Source organism: Spea bombifrons, chromosome 5, assembly GCF_027358695.1.
Source record: "Spea bombifrons isolate aSpeBom1 chromosome 5, aSpeBom1.2.pri, whole genome shotgun sequence".
NCBI classification, from domain to species: domain Eukaryota; kingdom Metazoa; phylum Chordata; class Amphibia; order Anura; family Pelobatidae; genus Spea; species Spea bombifrons.
This window is the reverse complement of record NC_071091.1, coordinates 5,866,573-5,890,084: the sequence shown is the minus strand read 5'-3', so window position 1 is coordinate 5,890,084 and position 23,512 is coordinate 5,866,573. Positions and strand designations below refer to the sequence as shown.

Genomic DNA, 23,512 nt, shown 5'->3' with positions numbered 1-23,512 from the left:
CGAAATCAATATTATTGATAATAACAGTAATAATGCTGAAACGATTCAGGCATATAAGTAACATTTTGCTCCTGATACAGCTAGGATGAGCTTTCAAATAATTTGGAAAAAGACATTGCAGATGACAGGACACACATTTAATCCTCACAAGGAGAACAGAGATAACATTTAAAAAAAAAAGGGTTTGGCGGGACCAGAGAAACGCTCCCTCACTCTCACCAAATGTCACCATCGAGGGCACGGCTTAACGTAGCAACGTTTTTTACGGCAGCGAAGAGTCCTATGAACTACTAACCGCCGAGAGATGGACGAAATGTCACGGCTGTCACCCAGTCATGTATCCTGCACTGTTGCGATGTCTCAGCTCCTTCGCTCTTTATACTCCTGACATTTTCTGATACTTTGTAAGTTAGCACTTAAGTGGTTTGCGTACCTTAGGACTTTGGGTTTATGCTACAAGCGGAAAGTCAAATAGCTCATTTAGTATGTATTTTGTATCTTTACATTTAAACCATATATTTAGTTCTTTGACCTTATTATGCTCTATAGATATATTTTTGTTCATGCAAAAAAATAATGAGGCAGATACATCCGTAAAATCAATCTCTACATCAGCAAAGTGTACCCAATAGATTTATAATACCAACTGTAATATTAAAAAATACATCACCTTAAAATAATGTTAAACTAAAAAATAAAGTATAAAAAAAAATTCTATAAGAAGTCTACCAGACATAAAGGTATTTGCTATAACGTATTTATATCATACTGAATCGTAATCATACAGACTATTATTTTTTATTGATTTATATAGCGCCATCATATTCCGCAGCGCTGTACAATACAGTGAATAGGAGGTGATGGTCGTTTCCTATCATGTGACAGGATCAGCCAGTGAGAAGCTCCGTTTGAAGCTGCATGATGTAGTCTGTAAGACTGAAAGCTGCATGGCTTGCCTTATGTAAGAAACAGACGAGGCTCAGAGTTACTGAGCCGGGACCCCCAGGCTGGCAGCCTGCAGTTCCGGGAGCAGAGATAATCTGTGCAGGGAGGATCTTGGGTTTATGTGTATGAAAGTCAGTGTGAATGTATTTATACAGTTTGTTTCTGTTTCTGTATAAATGGTGTCTTTTTAATAAAGTGTGAGTCGGCAGTTTAACATTTTAAATTCCTGATACCTTTGACATATTCAAAACTCATGCAAACTCACTCTTTAGTGAACAGAACCCCTGCGTGTCGATGTACTGCATATCAGTGTAGCAGCGAAAAGAAAGAGGCAGTAATGGACTTGGTTGGCCAAAACGTTGTTTACTGTTTATATACAATTGAATCCCTTTTTCTTTTCTAAAGGAGCGGAAAGTGGTAGTAGAGCCCTGCGCGGGACTGTTTTCTTAATCCCGCTCCCGATGAATTTCTGACCATTACCGCCCGCTCCCGCAACATGCGTGTTTAATCCCACCCGCTCCCGCAAACATCATTCACAAACAGTACTCATTCATATACTCATTCATTCCCTCATTCACAGATACTAATCATTCACAGATACTCATTCATTCCCTCAATCACGCATACTCGTTCATACAAACTCCCCCACCCCCTTATCTGAACTGCAGATTTCAGGCGCACTCCCGCAAGGCTGCCTTCCCGTTGCTCCCACACAGCGCCTCTTGTCCCGCCAGAACTGAGCAGAGTCATGTGACTTAAATTCATGTGACTCCGCTGGGTTCCAGGGTGGAACAAGAGAAGGGATGCTGTGTGCGAGCAATGCGAAGGCAGCCTTGCGGGAGTGCACAGGATTACCCGCAGGTACACTGTCTGACCGCCTGCTCCCGCCGCAACACCCGAAAAACCACCTGCAAGTTTTTTCCCAATGCAGTCCTCTAAGTGGTAGTTCTTTTGTGAGCGCTTGAAAAATGTTGCCATATACTTTTGTTTGCTAGCTATTTGTTACCTGTTCAGGGCAACAACTCTCTTTTGCTACATATTATACAGCTCATCTTAAAGAAATGCTGAAATGATTAGTCACCTCCAGCCTTTACGACCGACTAGTATTAATCCAGCAACATACGATACGTAAACACATTCCAAATGAATGTTAAAAAAACTGGGCCTTCATGGTGTCCATGTAAGAGCGGCTCAACTCCAATAAAAAGGAAATCTAAACTAAATGTCAAAGACCGTAACAGGGCTGAGGATTTTATGGGCACTGAACAATAACAATATTTCTATATTTGGAAGATAAGCAGAAGAGAGCGTCTTGCAAAACACGCACAGAGAGACCTTTTTTTTCCTTGGCTAAAGTACATTCTTCTATAAAAGGATCATACAATAGATGCTGTCTGATTCCCAAGTGATTGGAACTACGATAGAAGATTTCTGAAAGTACGCTGTAATTCAAACTATCTGGAAAGTGGAAAACATTGTCCTGTAGCCCATCCTGCGTGCCACATCTTTCCTCTCCGCCAACTAGCCAAAGTTCTGATATGTGTATAAAGCATAGGACGCCCCGTTACACACGCCATACACTGCACCCTTTAACTGCCAGGCTCACGTTCCTGCAACAGCTAACAAGGGGGCAACAAACATTAAACATTATTTATCTTACTATTTATCTTAATCTGCTTTCTTTGAGATCTTGGTTTGACTGCTGATGTCATGATCTAAAAATGACTCTGAAAGAGTGGTTTGTTTTGTAGTAAAAAATACAATGAAAATGAAAATGTAAATTTTAGAGACACGGACAGTTTTGGCGCAGATACACTGTAATGGCTTTGATCTGTAATTACTCCAAAGGAACAGTTTTCTGCGACTTCAATCAACATTTATTCTAAGACTCTACAAAGATAAGGAAAAAAAAAGCCAAAGCAATTCCTGATAGTATTAAAATGACGTCATTTTCTTTTTCATTTAAAGTACGTCTCACCTAATCAAAACAGATTAAAAGATAAAACAGAGCAAAAGAATGTCTATAGGCTGAATGTGTATAGGTCTATAGGCTGTATTGCAAGCCAATTTAACAAAAGAGCAATGTGTCCAAATCACTATATGAACTGAATGTGGAGACTTTCAGGAGACATCCAGGACACAAGGTTTGTCACTTTTTGATTGCTGACCCACTGTTCCACCGGCTCCCTCATTTGCATGTGCCTGCTACTTTATGTGTAGCTTTGGGTAAAGCGCAGGGTTAAATTGCATGAGCATTCTACCTACATACAGCTGTTTCAAGCTTGATTGAGTTTATTCAAGGGCAGACATACATATCATATACAAGGCAGACTGCGATGCAGCTCGGAATGAATACATCGACAACTTAACAAAATATACACAGGCTTACATTTGTGTAGAGTCCGCAATAAAATCAATAACGTGAAACAAGCATTCAATCACGCGCTGACATAAAACATAATACAAAGAAGCAACAGTAATCATAACACGGCAAGAACGTGAAGGTAGGTGGGGGTATGAAGGGTCCAAGGGCTGAGGGGGAGCGGGGGTCGCTTCATGCCGCTGTTTCAAGCTTCTTAGAAGATTTATCAGCGCAGGATATGGCCCATGCGGGTAAAGCTCTTAGTCTGTGCCCAGAGCACCCAAACTCAATTAGAACCTTGCTGACCACCCTATAAGCCTGAAGGCATCACTTTACAGTTCACCCCCATCTGAGAGGGTAACTTTACCTAAATAAAAGCCACAACAATACATTAATATAATGACATACATAAATAACACATTATGGGTGGGCGGCTTAGTGACGTGCAGCGTCATTGCACCCATATTTATATTCTAAACTTCTGCCAATAGCGCAGCTTGAGCCAGCAAAAAAACGCGGTAAAGTACAAGCGCAAGCGTAACCAGAACTTTCTTAAGTGACATAACCTCCTTTTATTTATGTAACTTCACTTCTGCTTGCCCCCACAACCCCATGCAACCCTGCATTAATGGTGCTTTTACTACAACGTGCCATTGGAACACAGGAGTGATGGGAGTGATAAAGAGCCATTGAACACAGGAGTGATGGGAGTGATAAAGGGCCATTGGAACACAGGAGTGATGGGAGTGATAAAGGGCCATTGGAACACAGGAGTGATGGGAGTGATAAAGGGCCATTGGAACACAGGAGTGATGGGAGTGATAAAGAGCCATTGAACACAGGAGTGATGGGAGTGATAAAGGGCCATTGGAACACAGGAGTGATGGGAGTGATAAAGGGCCATTGGAACACAGGAGTGATGGGAGTGATAAAGGGCCATTGGAACACAGGAGTGATGGGAGTGATAAAGGGCCACTGGAACACAGGAGTGATAGAGGGCCTCAAGAAACCTATGAAGATATTCCATTAAAAATCAGCCGCTTCCAGCTATAATAGTCATTTACAACATTAACACCGTCTGCGCTGGATTTCTGATCCATTTAATTGTATTTTAATGGACAAAATTTGCTTTTCGTTTTAAAAACCAGTAAATTTCTCAGAGGCCCCAAACTTTTGAACAGTAGTGTTTCTATCCCTTAGCAACACGTTACACCTAGTTGACCCCAAAGAGTTTCACATTATTTTGTTCATTTCACTTTCTTTTTTTTTCATTGTAAAAAGAAAACTTTCAGATAAAAAAAAAACACAGTTGTAGACACATAAACTTCTCACGAAGCATTACCGAGGCAAGGTAGAATTATTTCCATGACAACTGTTACTAGCTTAAAGGCTTATGTTATCATCAAGCCATCCGTAAGGTCCACGGTGCATTTGATAGAATTCCAGCTTTCAAATCACAATTCCATTAGTGAGTGATACAAAATGTGATGGACTGCACAGCGCATACAGGAGAACGCTCGCAATTCTGCTCGCAATGTTCTTCATTCTCATTCGCAAACTGCATACTGTTTCATTCACTTTCCTTCGTGTTACACAAATCCAGCGAATTATGAACTCCTTCTGCCGCTCTCAAAACAATGAGTAGCCTGACGTGCCTGACACCCGCTACACCATGATATATTGTTTTATTACCTTTTGCATCTTGGAAGCTCAAGGAGAGTGATTAGAAAGTTTCCGTTTCACTGATGATTTAATCAGCCCAGTCTGGGTGGCGTTTTTTTTTTTTTCTGGATAGGCTGGAGCCACTCCAAAAAGTTGTAATTCAGATATAAATCACTTTCCAATAATCTGACCAGCGATTCCCAGAAATGAGAGGATAAGAAAGGGGACGGTGCAAGCTCCGAAGAAAATGTCCTTGATTTTACAGGTTTAACTAAGTTCTTTGCAATGTGTAAAATATTGGGCTGGCAGGGTGCCTACTGAATAGAGATTTATGTACGATATGTACAAAGGGATATATATGTAATCCCTCATAGCGGCTGTACGCCGGGGACGTGGTGTCTAAGCTAGATGCCGAGACTTTAAATTAAAGAGGTAGTAATCCCTAGATATTTTTTTACACAGATGCCCTCCTTTCATGTAACAAAGCAGTATTTTTAGGCTCATTTATGTTTTATGGTGAAACAAAAATCACAAGCCCTGCATAGTTCATTAAGATGCCACACATGAATGTGCATGTCCATACAAAAATTATATTTCCTCACCCCTTGTTTATTTTTATTTTTTCGTTTATCACCCAAAACCATCTTAATTTGACCGTCAGAAAGACCCAAACTAGAAAGTGACCATAGGCCCAGTAGATGAAAGCAGAGCCGTTTCATCTACTGACTGAGGCGCCTATTTAGGGCAATTAAGATGATTCCGATATAACTAGTAAGATCTAGTGTGTCGAGTGATGTAAATCAGCGATAAGCTACGATGAAAGGGATTCGTAGCCCTTGATTTGCAGGGGGTTATCCTGGAGAAAAAAAACAACACCTGCTAAAGACACAAGCATAAAGCTAACATAACCTTGAGATGTAAAGTGTAAGTATACGCCATCAGCAGCAGTTCATCATGATACAAGCGAGTGATATATGCAGCTTTTATGGGCTTTCATAGCTTTTCATCTCTCTCTGAGCAAGAAAAGTGAAGCAAACATTTTAACTCTGACAAACTAATAGAAACATTAATTTACTCTTATGCAAATTGTAATGAGCGTTTTGCAGCTGCACAGAGGGATCTGCATCAGTCATACAAATGATGGGATTCACGCTGCGTCTCTCTCTCCAGGCGGTGCCGGATGTGTGCCGGCCAAAATCTACAGGTTGCAGGCATACGATGGAAAATAATACACGGGACGCGAGCAAATGCTCAACATCACAAAGAAATGGCAAAATAAAGACATCTTCCAATGAACTTTTTTGCCCCCAATCCCTGTGTCCCTCCCTTTGTTTTTTTAATCCAGCAGATTACTTTGGCTGTTGAAGGCCACGTGAATCATGTGCTCATTCCCAAAATCCCTACAATTTAATCAAAAGGGATGGTTTGAGATAAACATAGACAAAGCCACATAGTACCAATGGGAAAGTCTGCATTTAATGGTAAAAAATAATATGAAATCGCACAAAATGATGCTTTATGTGAAATTTAATAATTGTATTTATATTCTTTTGACAAAATTCCCTTTTCCTATGGCATTTTCTTCCTAGAAATTGCAAGGTAAGGGACAAAAGAACTGCTGTGCGCAGACTATAACGAAAAAGCGCAATAATCAAAGGTAGGGTTTGCCCGCAGCATGTTAACAAGGAGAGGAGTTACGCAAGGGTAAGAAAAAAGTATGAGGGGAACGGACCCCATCAAAAAGTACCACTCCCCCCCACAGTAATCAGGTGCCATACCCAGAAGCTCCAAGGCTGATCCAGATAGCACCCAGGCCTGGGCATCGGTGAGGAGAAAGAAGAAACAATCCGTTCTTTTGGATCAACAGCGGAAAACAAGGAATAGGAAAGGGTTGAGCTTGATGGACGCAAGTCTTTTCTCCACCTAAACTACTGCTGTAAACTAAATCTGCCAAAACTGGGTCAGAAGAGGAATATACACTTTAACCCCTTCATGATTCACTCACTCTAACGTCCAAATTAAGTTAGAAAAATATATTAACACTGTATTCGTGAAGATTAGCTATACAGTTAAGTAATTTTGGTGTGTGATAAATATGTTGAGATCGTTTATTTAAAGGTACTTAATCTTTTGAGTGGTTATTGGTTTGCATTCCCTGCAGGCTAAAATCTATTGATCGCTGTGTAGGTCCCAGGGCTAAAGATCTTGTGGAGCTCTTGGCACAAGTAATTTTCAAACAACGTTAGCAGTAATATGCTTGTAATAAATGTAGATAAATCATAAGTGCCATCTTCTCAGCAGAGCAGCAAAGGGACTTTTGGAGGAAAATAGATTTATTCAGCCACATCTCTTAGGAGCTGGTTGATGCCTTACTCAAGAGTGACCATGGAAAAAGCAGATATTCCACACTGGCCTAAATGTAAGCCTTATCTTTTCCCCACATTCATCGGTCATTAAACCAATGCCCAACCTCAAACCAGACTGTTACGAAACTTTCCTCAAGTCTGATATTAATTGCCAAAATGTATCAAAATTTAAACAATTTGTAATTGATGATGGCCAATATTCCGCCATTACAGTTTTTACCCCATCTGTCTCTTTTTTTTTGGCCATTGGTGTGGGTCCAATTAGCTTATACTTACTGTACCTGTTTCACATTAAGTGGTCACATTGGTTTGACGTGATTGGTCACTCATAGACCTACTTTGGAAATCTCCAGTCTTTGGGTGAAGCCCTGCTTCCTCAGGTCTCGGGGTCCATTTCTTCTTTTGCACAACAAGAGAGCAGCATCTGGCAATGGCAACGTCCCATCCGCTGCCCTCCTATTAAAGGATATATGGGGCTAGCCCTGGCCCCTATATGCAACTAGTCCTGTCCCTTCATGAAGAGCTCTGGGTAGCCTACCATAGGAAGTTTTCAGGTTTTAGAAAACTATTCTTTAATAATTTAAATTATCTATCGATGATGTCAAATTCACAGATCTAATAGTCTTGAAATTATGTACTCTTTTTGTGATGGGGGGACTATAATTTTATTCTGCAAGATACATTCCATAGCCTGTGTTTATGTTGCAGGTGTAGTTTACTTTCTTGTGTGCAAAAGTTTAGATATATAATTTTCATCTAACGATTTTCTTTGGAAAGATGTCGTGTTAGGTCTTCTTTTACTAATTAACACTTTATCTGGAATGTAATGAAAGATCAAAGACCTTTCAGTAACCGTATCGATCTGGGTGTCCGGTGTTCTGCACAAGCTCTAATCCCTTTCAGCCCTAGCAAAGCAATGTACTGCTCTTCCTGTTGGAACTGAATGGGTTAAAAATTAAGAAAATGCCTGAAAAGATAATAATAATAAAGATACAACACTAACTTTACTACTGTTCTGTTATGTGGATATAGATAATACCCCATCACAACTCTTCTACCCACTCCGCATCCATGCTTCACACCCTGCTTTGCCCCATGCTATAATTCTGATCATCAGGAGGAAAAATATGAGGTTTATTTAGGGGTCAAAGTTTTTGTGATCATTCTTGATTCAACTGATTTACTTTGCTTTAACACTCTATAAATGAAGACCACTCATTGCACTTTGTTTTCATTGTAGCAGTGTTACATTTTAGATTCCATGAAGATGAGTATGAGCATCTAACCCTGTATATTCCTCTGAAAACTTAAGAAGGTATGATGATTATAAAGAATAAACCAGGGCTGGGCGAGCCAGCATGGGTCGTTGAGTAGATCCGTGAGGGTGCTTGCCAGAACCGGTGTATATGGGCGGCCAAACCGGCTTCCCACGTGTTATTGACAATTTTAATGTAATTGTTAATGCACATCTGAATCTGCTGGCTCTCCATTACTACTGTGTAAGGTAACATAATATATGCTTCTGCTTTATCATCTGTTCGTGGCTCGTGCAGTATATGTGAAAACATTTTATTAATTTTAATTAGACAAAGTATGCCTATGATGTAACTCCGTGTTCTGAAAGTCAAAGTGCGCGGCGACCTTCAAACCACAGTAATAACAACATCTATTTTCTGTGTCTCCACTTTATCCTGGAAGCAGCGTAACAACTCGAGCAGCATCAACAATGGCAAAGCACCCCGGTTAATTAAATTAGTGCCAGATGATAAATTGCTCTGCGTGCTATTTATTTGGTGTGTCAACGTGCAGAGCCATTTTAGGTGACTGTAACGAATGATGTCCGCTAAGTGTTGTGAGTTTTTTCCCGGCTGTCAGCGTGTTGATACTGGTGCCTTTCTCCGTTTTCCTTTATGGGGATACTCAGCTTAATGAGGTTAAAGTTTCACCCGGTAACAAATTGTCTGAGCGATTCATTAGAAAACTTTCTACCTGGTAATTAATATTCTCTATTATCGTTGTTTTATGCTGGCCCTGGCTCACAAGCATTAGAAGTCTCTGAAACAGAACACCTACAGAATTCTAATTGCATTTTTGGCAAAAGCACCAAGTCCTTTTCAAAGGTTTCATCTGCATGCACATACGGCGAAATCGTACCCAGAGGCTTGAACTTCACGGTCGTCTAATTACACATTACTTTCTTCATATAAAGTCATCACATGATACATAAATAAAGCGTAATACTATTAGTGCATCTGTGTCTGGATTATTAAACAGAACGCACTGGGACGCAGGTTTATCGCACATGTGAAAACATTTGGTACGGCACATCGTAAAAGTCTCCATCAGACTATCCCTTTTAATGGGGATTATTTTTATGCAAAATCATTGCTGTCCTGCGTCATAAAATTGGATATAAGGATGCTCCACAGTAAAGCCGCATGAAAGGTAATTATGATATATATGTAGAAAACCGGTTTACAAAAATCAGCTTAAGACAGGTATCCATCATATAGCTTTTGACAAGTAAAATATATCAATATAAGTATATATGGATAAACTGTGTTAGTAGGCTGATTAAGAAGGAATTTTTTTCCTGACGGCAGAATTCCGAGTAGCTTAATTAGGGGGTTTGTTGCCTTCTTTTGGATAAAGGGTAGGAAGGTTAGGTAGAAGGGTTGAACTTAATGGACTTGAGAGTCTTTTTTCAACCTCATGTACAATGTAACTATGGTTTTAAAGATACCGATAATGGACAAAATCGGTCAGATTTCTTTTATACAACTGCAATCATAGCTTAAATGATTTCAGACTGACATTTTAAAACCACATTATAACGTTCAGACCCCTGAATTAACACGTGTGATGTTGCTTACAGATAAAATAAAGGTAATATACATGTATTAAAACCACACGAGAGCTGTCAGATATCACCAATGCTATGTTCACCCCCTGTAAATGATTGGGAAGAGGCCGTTCACCCGTACCTTCTCTCTTTCACGTGCTGTTTTCAGCGCATTGGGGGTGCATTTTGTTTTTGCTTCATTCACTCGAGCGGTAGGAAGATTTATTAGGCGCAGGAGGGGATAATGCATACCCGGAAAGAAAGTGCAAACACCAAAATCTGTTATATAATGTGTTTACCTACAGTACAGATCATTTTTCACAATAAAAAATGTAGAGGTCCAAATTCACAGAGGGGGCATCTGAAATAATAGTTGTAGACATAAATATGGCCGCTGAAGGGGGAGTTGGGGCATTTGTTATCCCGAGACATCTGAACAAGGTGGTCACACACGCAATCCTTCCAAGCACCCCACATTAGCTCAGAACTTCAGAACAGTCTTTTATACATACAGTTGCTAACATAACGTGTATATATATATATATATATATATATATATATATATATAAAACATCTCAGACAGACATATCAGAGAGATAGATTAGCACTGAAAATAAATGTTTTAAAAACAAACGATTCATTTAATGTATAAAGATAAAGTATCTGTTACAGAAGTGTAGTTAGAGGAGGTCTGGTAAAGAGACCTCCAGTAAGCTGAAAAATGTCTTAACATTAACGGCACAAACTCAATCTGACAGCGCAACACAACAACGTATATAGGACTTAAATTACAGAGAATGTTAGGAAAACACATTTAAAGCTTATAAAATAAATGAGTCACGTCAAAAACCACTACACACACGAGAAAAAGTCGGAAACTGTGAGAGGTCAGCCCTGGAAATTTCAACACTGTGATCATGCAGGCTTTACAGGCCTCGTGAGACAAAACAAGCAAAATACGGGTCAGAATGATGTTACAACTTGGCATAAATGAGCTACAAAAATATATGAGACGGCCAATCAAAAACTGGTTTTAGAACGGAGCAATATATAAACGGATAGCTATTTATCCAGCAGTTCCGGCTCATGCTGGACTTGATTTCAAACAGTCTAATAAACTGTCACCATCTGACACCATCAGTGTAATATATCGCATGAAAAAGTGCAGAAGATGTTATTAGGCGCTATCTTTGATGTTCCACTTAATTGCCAAAGCTGCTCTACAACATTAAGGTGCCGGTTCCCTTTAACACCCTTTACAAAATTGAGAGAGAAAAGTAGGGGGAGCAGAAAATAACTACTATAAATACTGAGCAGTATTTGAATCTGCTCCTGCAAATGTGAGTGGAACTACGGAGGGGGAGATTGTGTATTTGTGTATCATACAGTGTGCGCGATGGCTTTTCTTGTTTTTTTTTTCTATTTTATACTACCCTGATATTTGAGGAAAATGAAGAGGAAGATACATTGTATTCTCAAATGAAGCTCTTCAGGACCCTCTGACAGTTTACTTAAGTATCATTTTTCACTTTTCTAATATATCGCATTATGCGTTTCACATTGTGTTGGCAAAACATGGCCATCTCTGGAAACTGCATCCTTTTCTCCAAATACCACGTCAGGAATTAAGTCAGCAGCAGGAACAGCGACAGGCGTGTAAGTGCTTTCCAGCTTGCAGTATAATAAATGAGAGGTTCAGTAAGTGCAGTCATTCAGAAGCCCAGGAGTTAAACAGATGTGATGATCGGGGTGCAATATGGATCCATATATTAGGAAAAGGTGGCGCTTGACCCATAGAATTACAGTCTAGTAAAATAACAGCATAACATTAGCCAAATACACTGAATCACTGGCCATCGCTCGCGGCTGAGCCTCCTAAGACGACGACGCTTTTTCGATCTTTATCTGATGAATGTCCTCCTAATTTTGGTTCCTACTCCCTGGATTGCTTTTTCCCAACCCACCATCCATCCCGGTGTTCTCGCACCTACATCTGGGATACAGTACCTAACACTTAGCTGTATACCCTGTTTTTCCTTGAGCAGCATATTGTCATAATGATGTCATACTATGATGTCGCAATATGATTCACTCCGCTTAATGGCTTGGATGGCATTACTGGTAAATATGAATTTATTTAGTTCGATATTGTGTGTAAAATACATTCAAACCGAGTGTGACCTCTGAACGTCACTCTTGGCTCGACATATAAATATATTTTCAATCAATATATTAAGGGAGAAAATATTGTAGATTTAATTCTTCAGTTGGCCTGCTGCCTTGAAGACGTAGTCATATCCAGCAAGCCATATGGTCTCTATTGGCAAGTTTTAAACTGCTTTATCAGCACTGGTTACTGCAACTTGGAAGTAAAATCAAACGTCTTGCTTTAAAACAAGGCAGACTCATTAACATTACAGAGCATAAAATACACTTAAAGATAGGCTTAATGTCTTTAAACGATGAGCCAATTTAGTGTACAAAAAACTAAAACTAAACTAAAATTTCCCTACCTGTATTTTTTTTCTTTCTCAACAAAGGGAGATGGAGAAATTGAAAGATATTGGGATGGGAGACGATTTTCATTTTAGTGGGAATCAAAAACTGTAGCGAAGGACATAGGGCTGGATTCAGTAACCGCAGATCCCGTATGTGAAGGAAGCGGGACAGTTTTATGGTCCTGCCCATAGTAACAGCATCTGATGTTTAAAATATAACCATAGTCGGTAGTGTAATTGAGGACCAGAGTGTGTTTAGATCTTTTCATCCTTATAGCTACCCTATTGACATTTAAAAAGCGTAACTTACATGTAAGCATTGCAGCCGCTTATGATATTTGAATAGCACACAATACTAGTGACAAAGTAATACGTCATGGCTAAAAAGTATGATCCCCGTAAATCCCAGTCTCCAAATATTTTTTTGCGCTGGCGATCACCATACTGATTACAAGGATACGGAAATGGAGGTGCCATATTGCCATGTTTGTGTATCCAGGCCACAGCACAAAATGTGGATTCATTTGGGTAAAAAAGGTGTTGTTTTTATTATCAGACACCTTTCCATTCTAGTACGGAATCAGAGTGGGCAATTTATTGGGGTGAAGTTGAGGTTTGCTCGCCGGAAAGAATATATTTTGGAAAGGTGTAAATGGTTTTGTTGCTGAACATTGTGGTTTTTTTTGGCCCACAGACTTTAAGTGTCTGGAAAACAAGAAAAATGCCTCAACATAACACGGGAAGACTGCTTCTACAGGTTTATAGGCAAATTAAAGACCCACTTGTATAAACAAGGCCAGCGAAAGTTTATCAGGCCTATATACATTGATGTTGCCATTATTTGTGTTGAATCTCAATTAGAAAAAGAAAGGAACACCATTACAATTTATTCTTTCACATTGGATGATAAAAAAAAAAGAGCCATACGCTACTGATGGAAATTATTACTTAACTCGCTAACAGATAAATAAACATTTATTTCTTTGTCTTGGATATATTGGTGTTATTTGGTCTTCCCACCCCAATTATTTGGTGCGATAACTTTTAACATCACATAAAATATTTGGAATTAGTATGGCCTTATCATTATTTTGGATCCATTTATCACACAGGGTGAGAATGTTAACCCTCAATAAATCTGTTGACTATTTCAGAGAGATTTTCTATTAAAGGGACAGTCAAGTGTCTCAGTCCGCCTTGCCAACAAAGAATGCCCATTCACATGCATTCTTTAAGGAAGGACTCTGTGGTCCCGTTTTTGATTGGCAAAATACGCATGTTGGGTCTGATTAGTGAGCCAGTGCTGGGGATGACTGGGGGTGAGTATACCCCGTTTGCACAGGCAGCAGTTTGGCCAAACTCATCTTCTGCTATTCTAGGGGATGGGTAAAGGACAAATATAGGGGCCACTTCGGCCGAATCCCTACATGCATTTGTAAGTACCACTCAGAAATATTAAGTGAGCACTCAGCTCTTAAAATGCCTTAAAGTGCATACAGTGGCTGCATTTTCCCTTTAAAGGTAAAATAAATTTACAGACAATAAGAAATCACTATTTTTTAACTATTATAACGTAATAGCAGGGAAAAAAATTGTTTAACTTTCATCATGTTGTTTCTACTTCATGTAGAGCATCTGTGACAACACCCTGGCCAAAAAATAACAGGAGCTGCAGGACCTCTCTGAACTCCGAGAAGGGAATTACAGATCCACAAATTGTAGAATTATAAGTTCCTGCTGATTTCTCTTAGATGTTAAATTAGATGAATTTATCACACAAACATTTAAACCAATTATTACTACAGGGTATATAGAATATATAGGTGTGCAGCAGCATGATGGCTACTGAATTTGCCATTTTATAATCTACAAGCAACTGCAATAGGTGTCATTAATGGAAGATCAATAATTCAAAAGCAAATAAGACTGTAGAAAAAATATGGTGTATTAAATTAAATGAATGCATTTTTTTGGGCTCGAATCCTTTATTTTTATGTGTGCTTTATCATATGTTCAGGGTTTCAGGAAAAAAATTACTTTCCGAGGTATTGCCCTATAACACAAGTGGCATAAAGTTAATAGCGTTTAATACTGTAAAAATAATTGAGATGGATAAATGGCAAATATGTTTAATGTAGAACAAATTGCTAACAAAATCAAATCAACGTGTTTCACATGCTGACACTGACCGTTGGTCATCCCACAAGATTTGCAAAACTAGATTACTTTAATGTTTAAGAAAAAATATAGACAAGCTATGTTTTTTAACCGATAATATGTTATAGATGCTTTAAGTGCAAGGAAAACCTTCCTTAGTGGGGGTTCTGCAGCTAGGACACATAAGCAGAACTTAACAGACATGTAGAATTTGGAGTAAGTGATGTCACAAGAGGACGAAGGCGACCTGAGCAAGACAATCGCAGGAATCTATTCAGGTGCTAAGTTAGAATAGCAATAAAATAAGTGCAGTCCCGGGTCTGGAGCGGGCTTTTGGGTATATATGATCAGTAACAGTAAATACACTAAAAGAAGAAAACATTGGTTACATAAAACAGTCCTACGTTTCTCTTTCCAGATCTTTGTCTTCTCCTAATCACACCCTTAGCTAGGTTGCTAGCATTTTGGAGGAGAGAATTCTCTAAAGGAATAGTGTAGGAGGTCTTCCATTTACCAATTTGTCCAAATACAGCCAAAGAATAAAAAAATAAAGGTAGAGTGAAATAGGCAGGCCGGGTAGTTCATCCATCGGTCCATAAGTGCCATCATATTCAACGTTGCTATGTCTCAGCCAATAAGAACTCTCAGACAGGAGGCAGATGTCAGCAAAACAGAGGGGACTTTAATGTTCTTCTGAATACATCTTAATGAGTACATTAAGATACACATGAATAATAACATGAGAACAAATCTTAATGCTTCTCCTACGTAGCAGCTTCTGTCCTACTCATGGAACAAGGACCTTTAGGAAAATTAAAAAGGCTACAGTATGAAATGTTCGCTACTTCTCAATTTAATGTCCTTCTCTGCTAGCTATTCACTTTATACCTATAGACTTGGGTTTGCCCAGAGAATTTGAGGTATCATTCCTAGCGCTATACATTATATAAGAAAAAAAAAACTACAATCTGAGAAACTGCAGAAGTAACCAACTCTTGTGGTATCTTCTAAGTAAGGATAGAGTCGTCTTTAGTTAGACAGAAAAATCTAAAGCAAAAGCTTTTAGGACCCCATAAGAATGAGGTCATAATTTCTTAGTGAATTAATTATTTGGCATTACATGAATATGTTGCTCTTCACTCTAGAATTAGAATGAATACTACCTACCTAATCCAAAAGGATATATTTTAAAGTTTGATAATATATTCTAATTAAAATCATTTAATTACCTAAAGTTTAGACCATAAAGAATTTAAATTAATATTGAATTATCTTTTTGTTTTTCAATCGATTACATTTTTGTCCACTCCTGTCAGTAACTATTTGTTATTGTTTTTGTATACAAAGGCATTTTTCTATGATCAAAAGTTCAGTCAGTTAAATGTACAAGTGACGTCAGTGTAAATATCTTTCTACTTTTTATAAAACATGGGAAAAAAAATCTTTTATATGCTGCGTTTACACGAAACTTTGGATTAGATTTTTCCTACGCGTTCAGAGCATTAAATATGTAGCCGAAATTGGCAACAAAGAAACGATTTATCACTATCAAGAGTTTTACTTGCCAAGAAAATTGGAACATAATGATATAAACTGTAAGCGCAGAAATGCTGATTGTGTGGATAAAACTAAAAGGATTCCATGGGACGGGATCTAAAAATAGGCTTTATTTTGTTTACGTTAACTCATTGTTACTATTGAGTTCCAGACCGAGGCCTGTGGTTTTGTACTTTAAATTCCGGGAAAGAGTACAGACAGTTTCTGAGATCTAATGAAAAGTCACAACGTAAAAGGGGCCAAGTTTTCTTTTCCAAGGAACAGCGTCACTGATCGCCTTCTCTTAACTAAACGAGCATTATATCCGGGGCATCTGCTTCCTGACTTCAAGCAGCACTGCTGCATCTTCTCAACATATCAGGTAGTAATCCCAAAAGGTAACTTTTAATAATTCATGTTAAAAATGCGTAAAGCAAAACAAAACAAATAATGAAACAAAAACAGGAAAGTCCAAGCATATCATGGTGGGACCTAAAAACTAAAAAAAGGAGAGCCTATAAATCACCAATACCCTGGCTCACAAATGAACCAGATCCCTCACTTGTTCTGCATGATACCCTATATTAAGTTATAAGTAATCAGAGCTGCATGCAGGTGCTAAGGTAGTGGAAGAAGTCCCAGGCGAAGTGTTAGCAGCCGGACACGTTTCACCAAAAGCTTCATCAGGGACTAAACATTATCCCAAAGCATTTCTCAGCTGAGTGGGAGATGAAACGGTGCTTTGTTTTCACCATTGGCACATTAACCTGCTAATCGGGAGGGCGCGCTGCATCATGGGAGGGGGTGGGGCCAGACAGCCCTGCAGAATGTTTCACGCAAAAATACTCTGCGGGGCTTGGGAGGCTAAGGAAACTTAAAAAAAGGAAACATGTGTGCAAGAAAATAATAACAAATGTCATATCTGTGTATATAATCTGTGTATATAATGAAGCAGTTTTTGTTCTTAAGAGGGGTCTTTATTTACCGTTATGTCACTTCTCTGCCTCATTTGCTTGCTCCCGCTTTTACCTGCAGGTTTTTCCACTGCTCTCCTCACCTTCTACCACTGACCCCCTTTTTTTCTCTCCACACTTATGGCCAGGCTGAATTTGGTTGTTTCAGCTGGTGGTATTATATGTGGCCATAGACCCCCATGTAATTTGTTTTCTTCTTTTTTTTTAGTTTACTCGTATGTACTTACCACTTCCTGTATTTCTTCTTTATTGAAAAATGAATAAACGTTAATTTGCAAAACATGAACCTAACAATGGTGGATCAAACAACATGGCTTCAGCCTCCCGGTGTTAGCAAAACTTTAATGGTATTTATGTTTGTGTAGGAATATACTTACTAAAAGTTGTTGTCCTTTGCATGCAGCCCGCATCCCAAATACATATTAACATAGTAAATTAGGTTGATAAAAAAGACAACCTCATTGTTGCAAAAATCCACATTTAAGAGAGTTCTAGTTGTGCCTCAAACACAGAAAAAAATCCTTGTTGACCCCATAATAGTTTGTATCCCTGTATATTCTGCTTTGCTAAAAAGTCTTCTAGGCCATACTTAAATTGCATTGACAGCAAAGCCTCTGCAGGCAGTGAATTCCACATTAGGTATCCTATGAATGAGCAGGTCATCAGAGAGCGGCTTGAATTGTCCCTATATATATTTGTATAATGATATGCAATTGTAGTTTGTCTACATGTAAGTCCTTTTTTAATTAATGATTTCTTTAACACAACCCATTTAAGGTATATTTTGCACATTTATTTATTTTCTTAACTGCATAACTTTGCATTTGTCAACATTAAATCTAAACAGTGAACGCAGTCTGAGCGAGTGTTTATAGTCAACTATGTGTGCCCCGGGTCCATTCTGGTTATCCTTGATTTCGCAAAGTAAAGAAGACCTGTCAATGACAAATCTGTGAGTGACAAGAGTTAACATTTTCTAAGTAGATTTTACCTGGCCTTTTCTTCTCTAGTCACCAGGTTTGCGTTGAAATGTGGGCTTGCACTGCTCTTTCCTGTATACAGAAAGGCCTGGACTGGCCCTTTGGGCATATTAGGCAAACTCCGCTGTGCCAGTGCCTAAAAACGCTCCCACCTACCGGAAAGGCCGCTCAGGCATCTAGCATAATAATGTGTAGTGTGGCTGTCTGCTGGTCAAACTCGACCACCAGCTAAACATCTGACATAAAAGTGTAGTATATACATAATACATAAGTCACATTTTATCCAGTAAGTACACCCTGCCATGTGTTTCTTTTATTACATTAAAACACTACGTCCAGACAAATATACTCTGTATGTTTATTTGGGTATTATATTTATATCAGGGAACACTGAGTTCTCCATTTTTATGTATTAGTTGTATACACACATTAAAGAAAGTGTTGTTGTACCTAAATAACCTGACTTCCAAGCAACAGCTTTTCCCACTTGGGATATTTTTGACTGATAAACTTACTGCAATCTATTCTCACTAAGTTTGGTTTCTGTGTTTCACTTAGCTGACATGACAAATGATTCCCTGAAGGAAATGATAGCGAAAAGAAATGATTTTGATTCTACAAAACTAACGAAAGCAACCTCATGATTCCCTCAGGTTGGTGCCTGCAGATCACTATGCGGAGTGCGGCTCGAATGAGTTTCAGACCCAAAACTGAGAAAATAGAGAAATAAAAAAAGCCAGGCTGGAGTCATGAAGCGATATCCCTCCGTGAGAATCTAGAATGAAATTCTAAAGGGAAATCAGTTCTCCAAAGTGTGATGACAGCTGCAAAAAATATGGCTTAAAGATATAGCGTTATCTCAAAGTAAATGCATGTGTCAATACAAATTGCATCTCATTCTGTATATCCATCCCCGTGGAGTTTGCAGTCTGTGGCGCAGAAGTTAGATCTGATAGAGCGGAATACTGATTCTGATTTATTCTTCATAAAATGTACTGAAATTTGGACTTGTGATTTACATGCAGAATAACTTACTGAGATGCTTATGAGCAGAGGAAACTGTAAAGGAACATCCAGTGGGATAAAATATTATTTGGCCCGAAATAGTTCACTAGATTTGATTCCTAATGGGCTTGCAACTTTATAAAACCAATTTTTTTTGTAACCCCTATGTCACTGGTCATTTTTTCTTTCCTGAAGGTAAATGGTTCTTAACAAACTAATAGCATTTTTACTTTTTTGCAAAGAAGAAAAACAGAACCAATAAGCAATGAAACAGGATTCGGTTAAACTATCAACACACGCTTTAAAACAAAATACTGGTAAATGTTAATGATACTTTGTTACAAAGGGGCTGCTTCATAAGAATTGATCTTAAATCACTAAATCAAACGGTTTGATGTTTAGAATACATAAGAAACACTGAGATTCCAGACGACGTGCCCTTTAATTATTAGCAAGTGTGAAAATACATACACAGCCCCGATAAACACAAGGAAATCACTACGTCGCTCGGCAAGTGACTGCTTGATAAAGAGTTAAAATTGTGCAGTCTTCATTTTCCCCAAAATAAAATAAAAAGTCTTTGTTTTTTCGCGCAGGTCGGGTCAAAAAACAGGTTAGCAAATAATACAAAAGCAATTGCATCAAATCTCTGAAGTACACACTTTTTCTCTGACACTTGATATTTCTGGAAATTGAAGAACTGAATTAATTAAGATGGGATTACCGGCAGGTATAACCGTTAAGACACAGGGCTGGACAAATTTGTGTAAGATTTTGAAAAAGTTTGATGTTATCTGGTATTTTGGAGCCAGGCATGTCTATGCCCTCAGACATTACTACAACCTGCACAAAAAGTTGGTAACCTACAGCAAACCTTAACATCACCGGCTGCCTGGCTCCTGGGATTTTCTCATCCTTTATGGGCCAGACGTTTTTGACTATTTATTGGCCAGCATGGTGGTCACATTATGTCCCAAAAGTAAAAAATCTTAAAACTGGATTGTATCCCCAGTATAACTAGCTGATGAAAGTAACTAGACGCATATGATACTGCATGCCGTCACACATTAATACTTTAAAGGGCACATGGGAAGTTGTTCAACTTTACAAACTCACAGCTAGTACTCCCATGGCTCAACAGCATTGTAACAGGGACCGGCAATAAACTCTAGAACAGAATTTCTTTACTTAAATATCCCCGAGAGCTCACATTTTGCCCTCGCATGAGCTCAGGGTGCTTTTTAATTAGCAAAGGTCTGAAAGGCAGACACAGATTGATGGGGTTGTGTTCATCTAAGGATTGCTGCAAAAAAATCCATTATGGGTACAGAACTTGAGGACCAACGTCTGCTCATCCATCTCCTACCGAGAACCTTGATGGTTTTCATGGCCCTGTCTAACTAGAAGCACTCCTAGATTCTACTGTGGTTGATGCCCCACACACTGGTTCTAAACAGAATGCTGGCACCGCATTAGAAAGCTGAAGGGCGCTGTCATAAAGCGATGCAAACTGTTCTTTCCCTGTCTGTCTTGCATCTGTCTGCTTTACTTCCAGATTTAAATCACACAGGACTACAACCTACAATTTAAGCAATTTGTATTGGGGAATCGACAGTTTCAGATTTGGCCTCTCTGGTGACCAGAATGAACAGGCGATACATTGAAAAATACTACACAGCTTAAACATAAATCAATTGCAGTCTGCATAATTTATGAGGGTAGATTGACTGGTTTAAATGGTATCATTGATGCGAATGGATCTTACAGTACGCAGGTGGCACCAGCTAATCCCAGTATGTAATGCACTGGAAAATCTCAATCAGACTCCTGAAACATTGTACTGGCCAGCAAACACAGAACACAAATGACAGATCAATCAAAAGCCCCAACTTCTCTTTAATGTATTTATCTCTCACATAACATGTCATTGGCACCATGTAACCCTTTATGTACCAGTAGAAGCTTGTGCAGCCCATAGGAGGATATGAATCATACACATTTCCAGCTATTACAATACTCAGTATCCGAATATATGAAATTAAACCAGGATTTACACTATATATATATATATTACAAGCCCCAGCACTGAAAAAACTCTCTGCAGCACACACCATAAACCACGTGCACCAGGATCACTGTCCTCAAATCCAATAAATGGTAGCAGTAAACACAAACTAGCGATCCCCGCAGATAATCCGAAGCCTTTATCCTTCAGCCTCTAATTATAATTGCTGAGAACTACTGCATGCATCCAGCCTCCACCAGCTCGCCAGCCTCCCCTGTTTGGCGGAACACTGGCCCCTCCAGGGCATCTCTGTAGTGGCAGCTGTCATTGCATGAGTTAAAATTCCCAGCACACTCAGCCAGCCATAGAGGTAACGTTACAAGTCATGCAACCGCGACCAGCCCAGCTGCTGTGGACTACGATTCCCACCATGCTTAAGCAGCCACGTTGATAGCACCCGAAGTTATGCAACCTCTGGCATTTCTATCATGCCCAGCTATCCGTGCTCAAATCGAGTTAGGCAACAATCTGGCTAGCGGTAGCAGCCTGATGTCAGGATCAGCCACGGTATAAATAACATCCCATATAGGCAGCTTCCGTGATTCCATGTGCTTCAGACTTCAACACCCATCACGCACAACTAGCCACATTACTCAAAGCCCAATCATCCTCCGTACCATCTCAGATCGGCGCTGCATGATGGGGATTGTAGTCCAAAACATTTAGAAGCACTCGTGGCGTCTATCTCACACCCCAACCGGTCCCAGGATGAAAACAAACGCATAGTAAACGAAACGCAGAGGCTCCTGGCTAACGCGGGAGAGACCTGGCTATTACCAGCACTGGCCGCCCCGTACAGCGCATCTGCCCAGCAGTACAGAGCCTGTTGCAGACCGGAGGTAGGTGCCCCCTCCCCCAGCACTCACCATCATGTTGCCCTGCATTTTGGCCGTTTTGATCATGGCTTTCTCCCGCATGGTGGCCGCTCTCGGTGTCCCCTGTGCCGGTGCTGACCCTCATGCGCTGCACGGATCCCGTTCCCCCGGTGCACGGATGGCAGTGGCGACGGCACCCGTCTCTCCCTCACTCTCTGTGCCTTTTTTTTTCTGAATGGGTGTCTGTTTTTTTATGTGAAGTCAACACCCTTCCGTGACGTGGGGTAAACACTGAGCACGCGGGGATGCGACAAGGGGCCACAGAGAGCTGAGAGGGGCACCGGCCCTTGGGCAAAGCTGAGGGGGCAGGACAATGAGGGTAAAAGCAGTGGCCCCTGAAGGTAAGAGCAGTGGCCCCTGAGGGGCCGGGCGCCCAGTCCAATCAGAGGGAGGGTGTACTGATACCGGTCCCAAGGGAGGGGCCCTCGGGAGCTAACTTTCGGGCCTTTTAGCAGGTAGGAGCAGAGGGAACCGGTTTCTGTCTGATAATTCTGCTGCTGCGGGGAGGTAGGAGGAAGCTGACAATGGCCCCAGGCAGGGAACCGTTGGTGTTAACGGAGAGGCCTCCTGGAGGGTGAGGAGCAGGTGTCACCCAGTGACTGACGGTGGTACCCGCGGCGGAAGAGGCTATTCACACAACCGTTCTGAGCGGGGCTCCGGTCCCTCACAACACTGTCATTACTAGAATATCAGGCAGGGGGAGTCTGGGGGGAACGGCTTTTATTCGCAGCGATAAATGCTTTACTGAACAGAGAGCTGTCGGTGTCTGCATAGAATACCCGTACAGCGCCGAGCACAGACGGTCCTGCGCGCTTCAAGTGGTTTCCTTGAGGTAAACGACGAGCGATGAGTCTCGCCCCTCCCTTTCTATCACTGGTTGCCAATCAGCGCTTTGCCAGCTTGGCGGCTGTGCCCTTTCTGTCACTTGTAGCCAATCAACGGCTAGCTGGGTGACGTCCAATAGAAGGTCGCCTGTAGCAAGTGAAGGGTGAGCTGGGATTGGTTGCAGGGGGAGAGAGCCGAGAGAAACTTGATGGCTGGAAAGCCAAAGGCGTGGGTACCATGGACAGCGGTGAGACGCGCTGCAGACATCGACCAAGACAAGCTAGCCGTAAAGTGAACTGGTCGTAAATTCCACCGAAATAAGATACAAAGCAGGAAGGTGGATGCATGCACAGAATGCCACGTAAATGCTAGACATAGCTGCCAGAATCCCCACATTTTAACAGACAGCCCTGGCATTTG

The 23,512-nt window shown here is 40.2% G+C and overlaps 1 protein-coding gene and 1 long non-coding RNA gene across 2 annotated transcripts in view; both read right to left on the bottom strand.

Moving 5' to 3' along the window:
- The window catches only part of DPP6 (dipeptidyl peptidase like 6), a 464,354-nt gene extending 441,398 nt beyond the window's left edge, over positions 1-22,956 (bottom strand). The window contains exon 1 of the mRNA XM_053466559.1: positions 22,259-22,956. Coding sequence (XP_053322534.1) covers positions 22,259-22,309 — 51 coding nt within the window. The 5' untranslated portion in view covers positions 22,310-22,956. The remainder of the gene's footprint in view (positions 1-22,258) is intronic.
- LOC128496770 (uncharacterized) lies at positions 11,579-12,023 on the bottom strand. Its single transcript, XR_008354259.1, has 2 exons — positions 11,795-12,023; positions 11,579-11,674 (listed from the first exon to the last, which is right to left on the bottom strand). It is a non-coding gene; the product is annotated as an uncharacterized LOC128496770 (long non-coding RNA).
- Positions 22,957-23,512: the final 556 nt, after the last annotated feature.